Source organism: Harmonia axyridis, chromosome 5 (assembly GCF_914767665.1).
Source record: "Harmonia axyridis chromosome 5, icHarAxyr1.1, whole genome shotgun sequence".
NCBI classification, from domain to species: Eukaryota; Metazoa; Arthropoda; class Insecta; order Coleoptera; family Coccinellidae; genus Harmonia; species Harmonia axyridis.
The window spans coordinates 40936583-40953679 of record NC_059505.1 but is presented as its reverse complement, the minus strand read 5'-3'; the positions used below and the strand labels follow the sequence as shown (position 1 = coordinate 40953679).

At 37.2% G+C, this 17097-nt stretch overlaps 1 protein-coding gene across 1 annotated transcript in view; it reads right to left on the bottom strand.

Moving 5' to 3' along the window:
- Nucleotides 1–17: 17 nt before the first annotated feature.
- The window catches only part of LOC123680063 (glycogen debranching enzyme), a 26259-nt gene continuing 9179 nt past the window's right edge, over nt 18–17097 (bottom strand). Inside the window, exons 7-24 of the mRNA XM_045617725.1 lie at nt 15899–16131; nt 15112–15324; nt 14857–15054; nt 13217–13337; nt 12975–13107; nt 12423–12688; nt 10731–10877; nt 8808–9007; nt 8542–8745; nt 7006–7232; nt 6845–6934; nt 6595–6772; nt 6212–6390; nt 5761–5941; nt 4289–4617; nt 2014–2591; nt 831–1058; nt 18–239 (exon numbers count right to left, since the gene is read on the bottom strand). Coding sequence (XP_045473681.1) covers nt 198–239; nt 831–1058; nt 2014–2591; nt 4289–4617; nt 5761–5941; nt 6212–6390; nt 6595–6772; nt 6845–6934; nt 7006–7232; nt 8542–8745; nt 8808–9007; nt 10731–10877; nt 12423–12688; nt 12975–13107; nt 13217–13337; nt 14857–15054; nt 15112–15324; nt 15899–16131 — 3747 coding nt within the window. The 3' untranslated portion in view covers nt 18–197. The remainder of the gene's footprint in view (nt 240–830; nt 1059–2013; nt 2592–4288; nt 4618–5760; nt 5942–6211; nt 6391–6594; nt 6773–6844; nt 6935–7005; nt 7233–8541; nt 8746–8807; nt 9008–10730; nt 10878–12422; nt 12689–12974; nt 13108–13216; nt 13338–14856; nt 15055–15111; nt 15325–15898; nt 16132–17097) is intronic.

The window sequence follows — 17097 nt, the reverse complement described above, 5'->3', positions numbered from 1 at the left end:
TTTTCAAACTACCTTCAGACTTTTTATAATTTTTTTTATTGTTGTTAAATTGCAACTTGATAAATTCATTTCTCTAAAAATATTTACCTATAACTACAATAATTAAATTATAGAGAATATAATAATATAGAACACATCAATCACAAAATTAAAACGGGCCTATCACAAAGTATTGATTAAAATCTAAAAAAAATTAATTACTGGATAGATGACTCGATCTTTGGCAAATCATGTAGAACCTGAAAAGAAAAAACAAAATTAAACTTATCGGTTGAAAGAAAGACTGTATCAACAAGGTCAGGTCCATGAGTTCAAGAACAAGCTACGAAATGGTGAGTTTTTTAATGAACAAGTGTTAAAATTAGCCTTCAGTACAAGTATTATACATTATTTCCACTAATTCACTGGATTTTTATTGAAATTAATGGAATATTACCATAAATAACGTTTAGTGATTTTTGCATTGAAAAATCTTGGTTGGCAGAACTGTTTTCTGTATTACATTTGACAGATAATAAATTTGTGACAGGAGAGTTTCCATTACCAACATATAATAAAGAAATATAACCATGAAATTTGTGTGAAACTAGTATTTTGACATTCAAAAGTCGCAGCAATTATCAGAGTTCATTATAAGTAGGAAATTTCAACTGAAAATATATGTATATTATAAAAATTAATTCCAAAATGTAATTATGGGAGCCCATTGGAATTGAATTTATGACGATTACATGCCCTTTATATTTTCGAAATCAATTTTGCCAACAAAACAAAAGCCAAAAACTTTTGGCAGGACTTGACCGCTGGAACCACTAGTAAAAGATACTTACTTCTAGAACACAGGACATGCTCCAAGCCTGTGTCGCAGAGCTATATTCACACTTCGATCCATTTTTATTTGTCAGTTCGGGCAAGCCCCTCCAGTCTGAAGTTTGTAATTCTGTGAAATGTCTGGATAGTCGGCATTTAGTTTCAGCGATGGTTTCCTTTAATTTTCCATTTTTGGCAGCGAAATACAGTTTGGCCCTAAGGAAGAAGCCAATCGGCCACAGCCATTCCTGAAAATTATGAAAGTTGTTAAAACAATTGTCCTCTGTACTCACGCGGAGTTCTGTCATTGAGTTTGTTTAAGTTACTCCATTTATCCGTTCATTTCAAGTATGTTTACCTATAGGCTCTCCGACAGTATGAAAACCATCTATTGAGATTCTCATGAATTATATGTATAAATCACTTGATCGAGTGAAACAGCACAAATATCTAGGGTTGTATATTGATGAAAGATTGAATTGGGAAAAACACATAGAACACATGATACGTAGGTTAACTCCTGGGGTGGGTTCACTGAGAAGATGCTCATTTATGTTCAGTACACAACACAAAAAAATGATCTACCACAGCTTGATCTCCTCCAGACTGAGGTACCTCATCAATTGTTGGGGAAATGCATCAAATACATTATTAACAAGGTTACAAGTGTTCCAAAATAGAACTATAAAAATATTATTGAACTATGGCATGTTAACACCTACAACAATATTATATAAGGACACTAAACTTTTGGACATTCATAACCTAAAGAAATTGGAACAAGTTAAACTGATTCATGGCGTGACGAACAATTATATAAAGTAAAATTATAGATTTACACTAGTACAAGATGTGCATAGTCATAACACCCGAGATAGAGGTACCATCAGAAGTGAACTCAGGTTTACAAGGAAATCCCAGGACTCCCCAATTTACCGAGCAATAGAAGCATTTAACCAAATACCACCAGAAATAAAGTATATAAGAACTAAAAAAAACTTTAATATTAAGCTTAAGTTGAACCTGAAAGATTTATTTTGTTTAGTCTAACTTTGTTGTTGTTTTGAATATTATATAGTATTATTTTTTTGTAAATTGTTAAATAGGTCTTGTCACCAGTACTTGTACTGTATTAGAGGTCAAGAATAAAGAAGTGAATAAATAAAAATAAAGAAAAAATTACACATCAACAATGAGACTTACCGGTCCTTGGTGGTAGTTGAATCCTTGGGCGACCTTGGAATCTGCCGAATCGTTGGAATTGTCATAGTCACCACAATAGGCCCAGTCCTCTGGATCTAATGTTTTCATACCGAGTGGCCCCAACAGGATTTTCTCAACTTGGCCTAATGCGGTCCAAGCATGCTGGGGGTCGAACAGTTCCGGAGCCACCACCATAACTATCGGGAAATTGCATCTCAGCTGATAATCGGAGTACTTTTGGGTGGAACCGTGGCAATCCTTATAGATGCCCCTCTTGTTTATCAATTTAACATCGTTTTCACCCTCGCAGGGCTTCTCGTTCACCCAGAAGTATTTCTCGAAATTCTGCTGTATCTTGTCCGCCCAAGACTTGAAACTCCATTTCGTCTTTTGGCCGCTAGAGTGCGTTCTCTCCACGCCGCTATGCTTGTACAGCCCTTTGGCGTTCATCTTCACGAGCCAAGAAATCACGCATTTGGATAGGCCTACAATTTCGCAGGCGGAGCCATCTCTGGGCGTGGCCGGTTTTCCCTTGTTGCCGGCTTTGGATGACGAGCCCATTTTATCCATCCACGTACCTGTGAAAGACAAAATCAAAAAATTAAAATTCTTTAAATGTCAATAAAAAAGAGCAATCGAACTCTTAAGAGACAGGTTTTCCAAAAAATGGATAAATTATCCATGACAGCTTCAAAAAGGAGAATTGTCCAGATAGCGGTCTATTCAATTGGCACGCCATTTATATTGAAAAAAATTATTTCTAACAGGCCAATTGAAAAGTCCCCGGTCTACCATAGTAAAACACATTTTTTTTTGGCAAAACTCGATTTTATTATTCAACATAGTTGCCTTCGAGAGCGATACAGCGATTATAGCGATCTTTCAACTTTTCGATACCATTTTTGTAGTACGATTTGTCTTTCGCTTCAAAATAGGCCTCAGTTTCGGCGTTAACTTCTTCATTGGCGCTAAATTTCTTTCCAGCGAGCATTCTCTTGAGGTCTGAGAACAGGAAAAAGTCGCCGGGGGCCAGATCTGGCAAATATGGTGGATGCACATGCAATTCGAAGCCCAATTCATGCAATTTTGCCATTGTTTTCATTGATTTGTGACACGGCGCATTGTCTTGAAGAAACAGCACCTTTCTTTTCTTCAAATGGGGTCGTTTTTTAAGGATTTCATCCTTTAAACGATTTAATAGAGCTATATAATAATCGCTGTTGATGGTCTGGCCCTTTTGGAGGTAATCAATGAATATTATACCTTGCGCATCCCAGAATACTGATGCCATAACCTTGCCAGCTGACTGTTGTGTTTTTCCTCGCTTTGGATTTGGTTCATCGTGTGCAGTCCACTCAGATGACTGTCGATTATACTCCGGAGTGAAATGATGGAGCCATGTTTCATCCATTGTCACATTTCGGCGCAAAAATTCAGGTTTATTGCACTTAAAGAGCTTCAAACATTGCTCAGAATCATTAACACGTTGTTACTTTTGACCGATTGTGAGCTCGCGCGACACCCATTTTGCACACAGCTTTCTCATGTACAAATATTCGTGAATGATATTAAGTACACGTTCAGATGATATTTTCACAATGTTTGCTATCTCGATCAACTTCAGTTTACGGTCATTCAAAATCATTTTGTGAACTTTTTTGATTTTTTCGTCGGTGACAGCCTCTTTGAGCGCCCACTGCGTTCGCCGTCTTCGGTGCTCATTTCACCACGTTTAAACTTAGCATACCAATCAATGATAGTTGATTTTCCTGGTGCAGACCCCGGAAACTCTTCATCAAGCTAAGATTTGCTTCAACTGTATTTTTTCCTTTCAAAAAGCAATATTTTATCAGCACACAAAATTGTTTTTTTTTCCATCTTTTTTCAAATAACAAAAGAAGCTACACTCACAACGTAATATCTCTCAAACTAATGGTCGGACTGCTCTCAAATTATGACACGTATCGTTTGAAGGTCAGTACTAACTAAAAATCATATGGATTTAATATTAGCACCGCCATCTGTGCATCAGACCGGAGATTTTTCAATTGGCCTAATATGATTCAATCATGAATAAAATCAAATGCTCAAACAAGGAGCAAGAAACTTTTGAGGCATTTTACTCAGACTACCAAGGATATATTGAACAACCACCATACTATCCTGATATGGCACAGACCGATTTTTTCCCTTGCCAAAACTCAAATCACAACTTTCAATATTATCACTACAAGTCCATGAAAAACACAAAAGAATATCCATCGAAGAGACTTACCGCAATTGTGTACATTCCCACCGAACACGAATCCAGTGTCCGGATGAACCCCAATCTGATTGTTGAAACCTTTGTCAGTCATCTGCTCGTCTATCTCCCTGCCTGCATTTCTCTCCCTGAAAGTCACACCTTGGAAATGTCTAGTTAAAGCCTCTTGCATCACGTCCTGCAGACTTTGGTCCATTGCACCGGGTTGCTGGGGTGGGGAATCGTCAGTTGGAAAGATCCGGGATACTTCATCCCCGAGGATCGAAGCGCCACCTGGCACCTCCTCGACGTAGCACTTGATGCAGTACAGCCACCACCAGACGGCGTCTCTACAGTTGTATCTGAAAGTAAAACGTGTGTTTTTTACAACAACGTGTTTTACGTTTGTTTTTATCAATAAACAAAGAAGTAAAAGGCGCACAGTTAACATAGGTGTCCCTCAGGGTTCAGTATTGGGCCCACTGCTGTATTTGCTCTATGTACGTCTGATGGGTTTGAGATCAAGACATTTCTCTTTTGCGGATGATACTGTCCTGGTGTACTCAGAAAGATCTTTGGAGGAACTGGAATCGACTATCAATGCTGATCTGCTTTATTATTCTGACTGGCTGCGTTATAACAGACTGAGCATAAAGGTAGACAAGACTGTATATATGTGTATAAGGCAGAAGAACAAGCCATTCCATGAAATACAAGTCAGGTTTGATGATATTTCACTTGATCGTGTGAAACAGCACAAATATCTAGGGTTGTATATTGATGAAAGATTGAATTGGGAAAAACACATAGAACACATGATACGTATGTTAACTCCTGTGGTGGGTTCACTGAGAAGATGCTCATTTATGTTCAGTACACAACACAAAAAATGATCTATCACAGCTTGATCTCCTCCAGACTGAGGAACCTCATTAATTGTTGGGGAAATGCATCAAATACATTATTAACAAGGCTACAAGTGTTCCAAAATAGAACTATAAAGATATTATTGAACTATGGCATGTTAACACCTACATCAATATTATATAAGGACACTAAACTTTTGGACATTCATAACCTAAAGAAATTGGAACAAGTTAAACCGATTCATGGCATGACGAACAATTATATAAAGTCAAATTATAGATTTACACTAGTACAGGATGTGCATAGTCATAACACCAGAGATAGAGGTACCATTAGAAGTGAACTCAGGTTTACAAGGAAAGCCCAGGACTCCCCAATTTACCGAGCAATAGAAGCATTCAACCAAATACCACCAGAAATAAAGTATATAAGAACTAAAAAAACTTTAATATTAAGCTTAAGTTATACCTGAAAGATTTATTTTGTTTAGTTTAACTTTGTTGTTGTTTTGAATATTATATAGTATTATTTTTTTTGTATATTGTTAAATAGGCCTTGTCACCAGTACTTGTACTGTATTAGAGGTCAAGAATAAAGAAGTGAATAAATAAAAAAAATAAAAAATTAATGTATCTTACCTAGGTTTACGTCCTCCGTCTAAAAGATTGGGTATAAGACCGTGTCGTAAACAGGCAGCATAAGCCAATATAATGTATCTGGCTTCCTGGTGTCTTCCAGTCAGGAGAAGTAATCCCCTGAGCGAGATGAAAGTATCCCTTCCCCAGTTTCTCATGTAACCAACGGAGAAATGGGGCAAACCTTGTAATTTAGAATAGAATTTATTATTACTCGAAAAATACCAAGAGAAGTATACATTTCATTATAATGCCTTAGTTCACATACAGGGTAATTCACCGGGATGGCCTATTAGACGTTTATGGCAAACCAATCATAATTTTGAGCTGAAAATTTGCATATTGGGGTTTGATACAATGATTTTTCTCCTTGAAATATTTTCAGATCTCTACAACTTCCGGTTATAAGTTTACCCTGTATACTTCCCAATTCGGAGATGGAAGTAAGTCTTACCTGCGCTCAAAGAAACACAGATCTCCGTTTCTTTCCAATCTTTATCTATTCTTGAGGGAGGCTTTGGAGGTGTTAGATTTGGAGATAACCTTGGCAAGTCTGCGGATCTTACGTAGCCCGCGAATTGGATCGATCCCATCGCTAAAGCCTTGACGAACATAGATCCGTCCTTCACGAAGCTGAAAAATCACAAGAACCCAATCAATATCAAGGTTATGTCGGAATATGTAAAGTGTAAAACATCCTTACCTCGTAGGCTTGTTTTAAAGCAGCATGAAATTTAAAATTTTATAGTTAATAAAGGAATTCATTGACCCAGAACCTTTCTGTGATATTAGTAAATGTAACCTAATCTAATAGAAAAGTTCCACATAGAAACTCACCTGGACAATGAATTGTAAGCGTGTTCTAGCAGTGACACGTAGATTCCTGTGAAAATAAGATCAAAATAGGCTGGTTTCATATATTTGGGTACGGCTTTTAAGCATTTAGTGTTTTCCTCTATCCAAGCTCCTAATTCCTGAGTGCCTTCATCGAACGTCAAACGCTGGTAGATATAATCTGAAAGAAGGCACTTTAGATCGTTGTTCCTTCAAGCCAATTCAGTTTGTGGCTTTCTGTAGATCTGCTTACCAATCATCCAATCTCCTTGTCTTATATTTTCACACATAGGGTGCCCCAAGTCGTTAGTTGACCTTATTTTAGCCAATAGCGATATAAAACCTAAAATAAATTATCAACATACATGATGTTCCAGAAGAGACTTGATTAAAATGGAGTAGAAGATAACCAACCTTGAAGCCCAGCATAGACCAATTGTCCTCCATACCCTGGTATACCGTATACCGAAAATCCCTCTTCTTGTTCCTCTTGGTCGCATTTATACAACACTTTGTTCAAATCACGCAGTTCCAATTTTTTAATTATACGTTTCAAGTCTGTTTCCTGAACATACGAAAATTGTTGCGTTAATTTTCTTACTTCAGAAACAGCTTCCGAAGCAACCTTTGGGAGTGAAACTCTGCAAAAATAAACAATATGTTGGTAACGAACTTGATACTAAATGGCAAATTCACTAGACTATCTATTTAGCACATAGAATTAAAGATTTTCAATTCTATTCGAAGCAATTCGAACCGATTCAACCCAACATATCCAAGTGACGTCACTGATGACGTCGCTAGGATATGTCAAAAAGCGAGTATCATGTATGAAAGCGATTGTTTTCATTATTCATTTATACAGATCAGTTTTATATGAGCAATAAACTTATTACTATCTGATAGAATAACATTGTAAAGATTAATTTGACTCCTACTACAGCAATTTTAAATGCCCCAATTTCTCAGTGAACTTTCTATAGGGTGTTTTTTTTAGAGCTATATAATTTTAAATTGCAATAAAACAACGATGGATTATTCAATTGACATGAATTTTATTTATCCGCAAGATAATCTTGTGGCATTACATTTTAAATATGATTTCTGGCATATGACCGCCACGGCTGGCTCGGATGTAGTCCAATCTGGACGTCCAATTTTCGATGACTTTTTCCAACATTTGTGGCCGTATATCGGCAATAACACGGCGAATGTTGTCTTTCAAATGGTCAAGGGTTTGTGGCTTATCCGCATAGACCAATGACTTTACATAGCCCCACAGAAAGTAGTCTAGCAGTGTTAAATCACAAGATCTTGGAGGCAAATTCACAGGTCCAAAACGTGAAATTAGGCGGTCACCAAACGTGTCTTTCAATAAATCGATTGTGGCACGAGCTGTGTGACATGTTGCGCCGTCTTGTTGGAACCACAGCTCCTGGACATCATGGTTGTTCAATTCAGGAATGAAAAAGTTAGTAATCATGGCTCTATACCGATCACCATTGACTGTAACGTTCTGGCCATCATCGTTTTCGAAGAAGTACGGACCAATGATTCCACCAGCCCATAAAGCGCACCAAACAGTTAGTTTTTCTAGATGTCACGGTGTTTCGACATACACTTGAGGATTAGCTTCACTCCAAATGCGGCAGTTTTGTTTGTTGACGTAGCCATTCAACCAGAATTGTGCTTCATCGCTAAACAAAATAAAATGGACGTAGTGCGCGATACGTATTCCGCACAGAACCTTTATTTTCGAAATGAAATTGCACTATTTGCAAGCGTTGTTCAGGCGTGAGTCTATTCATGATGAATTGCCAAATTAAACTGTGAATAAATCACTTGTCAGCTGTCGAATCGGTCGCCATCTTGAACAGTAATGCCAACTTAAAGTTATATACCTCGAAAAAAAAACACCAGTTATAAGAACAACGAATCTATTTTACTCACTTGATGATCACAATCGATCCTGGTCTGAAGTTCTTGAACTGTAGAGCAATCTCATTTGGGTTACCGGATGGTATCTTCTCGAAAACTTCAGATTCATCCAGCTGAATATTCTGCCTCATGTTGAAGTCGTATTCCGTGTATCCGTTTATGTAACGGTCACTCATCTGGAAATACTTGGCACCGGCATATCTAAAACCTCCGTTACTGCAAGTATATAACAGAGAAGGTTAGAAATGACTGAATGCAATCATCACCGACATATTTACCCTAAATCTGAATGACTCAAATTAGCTTCTAATATGATTTCGTCGAGTACACCTTCAACTATAAGCGGTCTGATGCCTGTTTGACAATCATGTTTTGGAGTTTCGAAAGCAGTGTATGCTACGAGAATGTACCGTTGATGGGTCTTTGGGCAATGTCTGGTTACTGCGACTACATCACTGTTCATTTGATCAACATACACCTTGAAAAAAAAAGGTCATAATAGGTATAATCTTTTAATGCGGCATTGAATTTTAATGTACGTTCCAGCGACAGGGTAAAAAACAGAAATTAATACACTGCGCAAAAAAACTAACGCACATTCCGAAAATCTCAATTTTAATGAAAGTTAACTCTACATTGACATTATAATTTATTTTTTATGTTCTCTCGGGAAGGTTTTGAACGAAACAAGACACATTAAATGGAGAAAAAATTCAGGATTTCACCGAATCTTATGTGAAAGAAGAGAAATAAACTATTTTCAAAATACTGGAATGCTGATAAGTGATTTAATACTTGATATTTCCACCCCTTGCGTTAATTACAGCTCGGCAACGACGGTTCATACTCAAAATAAGTGATCTTAAAATGTTCTGATCTAATCCTTCCCAGATTTCTCTGAGTTGGATTCCTAGGTCATTAAGAGTAGCTGGATGATTTTCTGAACTTCTCAGCCTTCTATTGAGGTTGTCCCAAACCCGCTCAATCGGATTGAGATCTGGACTTCTTGCTGGCCATTCCATTCGAGAGACTTCAACCTCTTCAAGGTACTCCTGAACGATGCGCGCACGATGGGGTCTGGCATTATCGTCCATAAAAATGAAATTTTCACCAATGTATGGGGCAAATGGCACTACATGCTCTTCAAGAATGTTCCTTATATACCTATCAGCATTCATAACTCCATTATCAACGACCACTAGGTATGTGCGAGCAGTCAAAGATATTCCACCCCATACAATAATCGATCCTCCTCCGAAACCAGTAGTATTCAGGAAATTGCACTGAGCATATCTTTTATGTGGACGTCTGTATACAAGGGAACGTCGATTACAATGGTAGAGGCAGAATCTAGACTCATCTGTGAAGAAAACTCTTTCCCAATCAGCCTCTTCCCAATGGATATGCTCTCTAGCAAAATCCAAACGCGCCCTTCGATGGGCTGGGGTAAGAGCTGGGCCTCTTGCCGCGACACGAGGCCTTAAATCATATTCTCTGAGGCGATTTTTTATTGTCTGAGTGCTAATTTGCACCCCATGAGTTTGTTCAAGCTGATTTTGAAGGAGGCGAGCGGTTGCAAACCGTTGTCTCAACGAAGAAACTCTCAAGTAACGTTCTTGAATGGCAGTTGTTACCCGTGGTCTACCCTGTCCTGGTCTTCAGACATTCAAACCTCTCTCCCTGAATCGCTGCAACATTCTGGACACACTTGTATGGGAAACTCCAAACCTTTCTGCAATTCTTGTGTGTGTCTTCTCGCAAAACTACCGCTTGGACGCATTCCTCTTGGGTCAAATTGCGTGTTTCGCGTTGCATAACGATCGAGTGTAGAAAATAAAACGAAAGAAAAACTATTGATCACTAGAATTGATCGAGAACAACTGATTTCAGAATGGAGCCAATACATTCAAAATCTGATAATCTCATCTTTTTTTATTCCTGCTGGGAAAAAACATCTGTATTGAAGAAAAACGTTGAAAGTGGATAACATATGCATGCATAATTCTGATAAAAATAATTATCATTGAGTACACCTTCAGTTGTAGAATAAATTTGAGATTTCCATAATGTGCGTTAATTCTTTTGCGCAGTGTAGTTACTTTGTTAATTACAATTGAAATTTCATGAAAAAAATTCTAAAATTGGAATTACAAGCGCGCAAAAGCTCCTCATTTTTAATTTTTAACTTAAGGGTGGCTCACCTGATTGAAACCCTCAATTCCCAATTTGAAGTGGAGCTCGTTGAGCGCTTTTTTAGCTCTGATTATTCCACAATCCAAGGATATGCTGTTATCCGCATTTTCCAAGCTCCATTCAGCATAATCTCTAGTTTCGTCTACTACACTTATCTGAAAATGAGATCGTTGGGAATCAGTGATGAGCGTTATTGTGATTTTTAAATCACGTTGTGAATCGCAAATGTTATTTTTTAATATCGGTGATTTTAAAGCGTGATTTTATCACGATTACCAGAATTATATCTGCTGTACCTATCTAAGTTCTAAGAGTCTAAATTTTTGGTTTCAGAATTCGAAGAAATTCGTCGGTTTGTTCATATTTGCATCAATTATGTATGTACAGGGTGTCCCAAAATCGATGCTCACTGAAAGAATCTCGAGAACTGTAAGACTTGAAAAGAAAATCTTCAAGGACCTCGAAATAATATGATATCGGAAAGCAGATCATAGATATCTTGATTCGTTCCCGAGTTACAGGGCGTTTTTGAAAAATGGCTCAAGTGTATGTCGAAACACCGTTACATCCACAAAAACTGACTGTTTGGTGCGCTTTATGGGCTGGTGGAATCATTGGTCCGTACTTCTTCAAAAACGACGATGGCCAGAACGTTACAGTCAATGGTAATCGGTATAGAGCCATGATTACTAACTTTTTCATTCCTGAATTGAACAACCATGATGTCCAGGAGCTGTGGTTCCAACAAGACGGCGCAACATGTCACACAGCTCGTGCCACAATCGATTTATTGAAAGACATGTTTGGTGACCGCCTAATTTCACGTTTTGGACCTGTGAATTGGCCTACAAGATATTGTGATTTAACACCGCTAGACTTCTTTCTGTGGGGCTATGTAAAGTCATTGGTCCATGCGGATAATCCACAAACCCTTGACCATTTGGAAGACAACATTCGCCGTGTTATTGCCGATATACGGCCACAAATGTTGGAAAAAGTCATCGAAAATTGGACGTCCAGATTGGACTATATCCGAGCCAGCCGTGGCGGTCATATGCCAGAAATCATATTTAAAATGTAATGCCACAAGATTATCTTGCGGATAAATAAAATTCATGTCAATCGAATAATCCATCGTTGTTTTACTGCAATTTAAAGTTCTATAGCTCTAAAAAAAACACCCTTTAGTAGTCGAGATTTTTTCTGTGAGCATCAATTTATGGACACTCTGTACTGGGTAAAGAAGTAGTAGAAGTAATACTATTACGATGAATAAAGGAAAATATATGTGAGAATAAAACAAAACATGAAGTATATTACTTTCATATATTTAATGGATTCGGTCCTTACTTGGCGGAAATTTATTATAAATAAAATAAAACGAAGTAATTTCCACTATGTTATTTAATTGTTAGCAACAATTGTTTCGCCACACTGTGGCTTCATCAGGCTACATTTCTGAACTGATGATCAGTTCAGAAATGTAGCCTGATGAAGCCACAGTGTGGCGAAACAATTGTTGCTAACAATTAAATAACATAGTGGAAATTACTTCGTTTTATTTTATTTACTTTCATATACTTCATCGGGATCGTTGTTCATTACTCTCCAAGAATCGTGAAAACTTGTGATTTTGAGTTATCTGTGATTAAATCACAGTTTTTAAAATGTCATCACTAATTCGTATCAACTTTACTCACTTTATGAGGCACAAGTTCGTCATAACCTCTATTTGACCCTGTACCACAACAGGCCATGCTGACTAAGGCTGCGTTAGGTAGGTAGTTGAATACTGATCTGACTTTAATGGGACAATCGTTGTCGTGGGTTAAATCGAAGAGTAAGGCGTGAGCAATGCTTGGAGACAAAGGTTGAACGTTTGGCTGGTAGAAACTACCCACTGGCATTCCCCCAAATCTATGAATGGCTTCTCCTAGCTTGAATGATTCTGGAGAACTCATAGCCTCTGGAAAAAATTGATCGAATTCCATGGTAAAACTGTTCCTAACTTGATCAAATTAAATCTCAAAAATAACACAATTTAAGGGGAAAAGAGACACCAATCGTTCATAACGACTGGTTACCTGCAATCAATCACAACGGAACAAAACCAGACAGAATGGAGCAGTTGAAACACCTTTCACCGCCCTCCATCTAATTTGATGTATAGGGGGAGAATAATGAATCAAAAAAATTTGCTCGTTTATCTCAAGAATTTAAAATACCTGCAAAAGTATAATAATAATAATTACCTCGGATTAGGGATGATAATCCGATTCTATTGACGAATAAATGGTCTCTTTCAACAGTATCAGTAAAAAGTTCTGCGACTACGTAGATGTTTGGTCGTACCCTTCTGGCACAATCCACCAGGTATTCAGCCACCTAAGAAAACAATAATTATGTCATAATGACTTACTAAGAGAGTCAAAATGGGGTGCAAATTGAGTCTTACATCTTATCGATACAAACTTCAAACTGTTTTCTATCTCACCTTAAGAGGAGTGGAGTGACAGTTGTCTAACCTCACTCCGTCAAATATGCTTGCAGTTAATTCTACGTATTTTCTCATCATATCCCATAAGAATGGCGAATCTGAAGGTTCGTCTCCGTATCTGAAAGTTCACTTTGTTAGTATATCAAAATCATCATAACCTCATAATTAAAAAGAAAAAAAAAAACACACATCCATAACATTTCTAGTAACCTAATTATTTATTTTATTTATTTATTCGTTTAATAAATAAATAAATAAATAAATAAAATAAATAATTAGGTTACTAGAAATGTTATGGACGAAAATAAAATAGAATTATACAAAGAACTATGTTTCACTAAATAAAAAACCTAACAATGAATAAAATACTAACCTAACCTAACATACATAGGCGTACAACTTTGCTTCCGCCGTTTTTTTTTCCGAAATTCGAGGCTTTATTGTAAAAAACTGGTTATACACTTATGATTCAAAGTATTGTCCATCGCTGGCCACCACTTTCTCTCATCTTTCGGGCATCGTACGAATCCCGCATTGAAAAAACTGTTCATCTTTTGAAGCGATCCACGAATCGATCCAATTTTTTACTTCTTCATAAGACCGGAAGTGCTGGTCAGTTAGACTGTGTGCCATTTATCGAAACAAGTGATAGTCCGAGAGAGCAACGTCTGGAGAATATGGCATGTGGTATGTCTTGACCACTTTCGCAACATGGGGTCGAGCATTGTCATGTTGTAAAACCACTTTATCATGTCTCTCGTTGTTTTGAGACCGTTCGTCTTTCAATGCTCGGCTCATACGCATTAATTGCGTTCGATAACGATCGCCTGTGATTGTTTCAGTCGGCTTTATCAACTCATAATACACTACGCCGAGCTGGTCCCATCAAATACTGAGCATGACCTTGGAACTGTGAATTCGGTTTGACCGGGATATCCCCATAAATTTCTGCGCTTGGGATTATCGTAATGAACCCATTTTTCGTCTCCAGTCACAATTCGATGCAGAAATCCCTCCCGTCTTCACCTTGCAAGCAGCTGTTCACAAGCAAACAAACGCCGTTCAACATCTCTCGGCTTCAACTCGTACGGAACCCAATTTTCTTGTTTCTGAATCATTCCCATGACTTTCAGACGTTTTGAAATGGCTTGTTGCGTCACTCCCAATGATCCGGCCAATTCTTGTTGCGTTTGACACTTGATCAAGTAATGCCTCAAATTCTGCATATTCGAAAACTTCCTCTGTTCCACCATACCATGCTGGTCTTCCACGTCAAAATCACTGTTCTTGAAACGTTGAAACCATTCTCGGCACGTTCTTTCACTAATAGCGGCCTCACCGTAGGTATTTGAGAGCATTCGATGAGCCTCAGCCGCAGATTTCTTCATATTAAAGCAGAAAATTAAAACCTACCGCAAATGACGAGAATTTGGCTCGTAAGCTGACATGTTTAATCTAAAATAACTTTATGATGCAGACACAAATCGACTAATATTTCGATGGCGTTATGTTTACAAATATCTAAACTCATTGTATGACATCTTAGATCTATTTATTTCGACAGCCATCTATTGCAAAAAGGCGGAGGCAAAGTTGTTCACCTAATAACTTAACAATAATAAAATCATAAGTTTTACCTCAATTTAACACTATCGCCCCAGGCATCGAGCCTTCTCCTGATATAAACATCTGATTTTGGACCAGCAAAATTAACCAGACAATCATATCCTCCCATAATCCAACCATTATGAGCCATCAAGAACCTGCTATTTTCACTGTACATAACATCCTCATGTTCCTTCAAACTCTTGGGTTCACCATAATCAGTGAAATACCTAAAAAAAAAAAATTTACTCATAAAAATGACACAACTTGCTAGTTGTCGTACCAACCTTGGTATTAAAGGATGTTGGATGGTTATTTCTTCCAGCTTTGGACCTCCTGAAGATACCCACCAATAGTTAACACCTTCACATATATTATTTACTGCCACATTCAAATGGTCTTGGATTCTATCGGTAATGGTTCGATTGAGAGCGTCTAATTTGTTCTTGAACTGTTCGCAAGAACTTCTCAATCTGGCATCTTCATCAAAGCAACCGGGCCTGGAAATAAAAGCATTGAAAATCAATCCATTTACCAAAATAAAATTACAAAAAGTCTGAATACACTCATCATGGAGTGCACCATGGCTAGATCCAACATTCCCAAGTGCTCTCACAAAAAACTGCAAGAGGTACTGACAAAAATGTTCATTTGCCAGAAAAGCTATATAGGGTATGGTCCGTATATCACCTTGGTTGCTATGGTTATTGAGTTGGTGGTCCGTATATGTCAATTTCCTCAAAAACCAGTGACTATTTCCTCAAACTTCAGTGAGTTATCTGTCACTAGAGCAACCGTACTTTTATTTTGGTTAGGTTCGGTAACCACGCCCACTCCGGTTGACAGTTGTCATTTTAATTTTCAGATTATTGTTAATGAGTATTTTCCATGACATCTAACACTCAAAAACGTTATAATTTTAATTATGAAACAAATACCCCTCAGAGCCATTGATAACTCTTAGTTTTTACAAATTAAAAGAGATCAACCATTTATAACCTCCAAAATTCTGTCAATGAAAAATTTAGTGGCGATATTGAGCTGTTCATTTTAATATTAACTGAAGATTTTCACCTGTATATGTTGTAAATTTTCATGGCCAATTCCATGTCGACTGAAGATGCCATTCTTCTATAGTCGGGATCTTGTATAATGTTCAACTCAACGTTCTCTTTAGCTTCTTCATCTGGTTGACGTTGTCGGGCCATTTCCATAAATTTGGAGACATAAGCATTCACATCGCAGATGTAAAGTTCGTGTAATCTTAAATCTCTCAGGAGAAACTCCATCAGATGGTATCGCATAGCCTGAAAATTTCAACGATTTACTTTAGCGTTCTCTAAAATTACTCGATTTATTTGTATTTCCTGGAAAACTTGTTTCAGTTTGACATATGCTGATCTGCTTTATTATTCTGACTGGCTGCGTTATAACAGACTGAGCATAAATGTAGACAAGACTGTATATATGTGTATAAGGCAGAAGAACAAGCCATTCCATGAAATACAAGTCGAGTTTGATGATATTTCACTTGATCGTGTGAAACAGCACAAATATCTAGGGTTGTATATTGATGAAAGATTGAATTGGGAAAAACACATAGAACACATGATACGTAGGTTAACTCCTGTGGTGGGTTCACTGAGAAGATGCTCATTTATGTTCAGTACACAACACAAAAAAATGATCTACCACAGCTTGATCTCCTCCAGACTGAACTACCTCATTAATTGTTGGGGAAATGCATCAAATACATTATTAACAAGGTTACAAGTGTTCCAAAATAGAACTATAAAAATATTATTGAACTATGGCATGTTAACACCTACATTAATATTATATAAGGACTCTAAACTTTAGGACATTCATAACCTAAAGAAATTGGAACAAGTTAAACTGATTCATGGCGTGACGAACAATTATATAAAGTCAAATTATAGATTTACACTAGTACAGAATGTGCATAGTCATAACACCCGAGATAGAGGTACCATCAGAAGTGAACTCAGGTTTACAAGAAAAGCCCAGGACTCCCCAATTTACCGAGCAATAGAAGCATTTAACCAAATACCACCAGAAATAAAGTATATAAAAACTAAAAAAAACTTTAATATTAAGCTTAAGTTGTACCTGAAAGATTTATTTTGTTTAGTTTAACTTTGTTGTTGTTTTGAATATTTTATAGTATTATTTTTTGTATATTGTTAAATAGGCCATGTCACCAGTACTTGTACTGTATTAGAGGTCAAGAATAAAGAAGTAAATAAATAAAA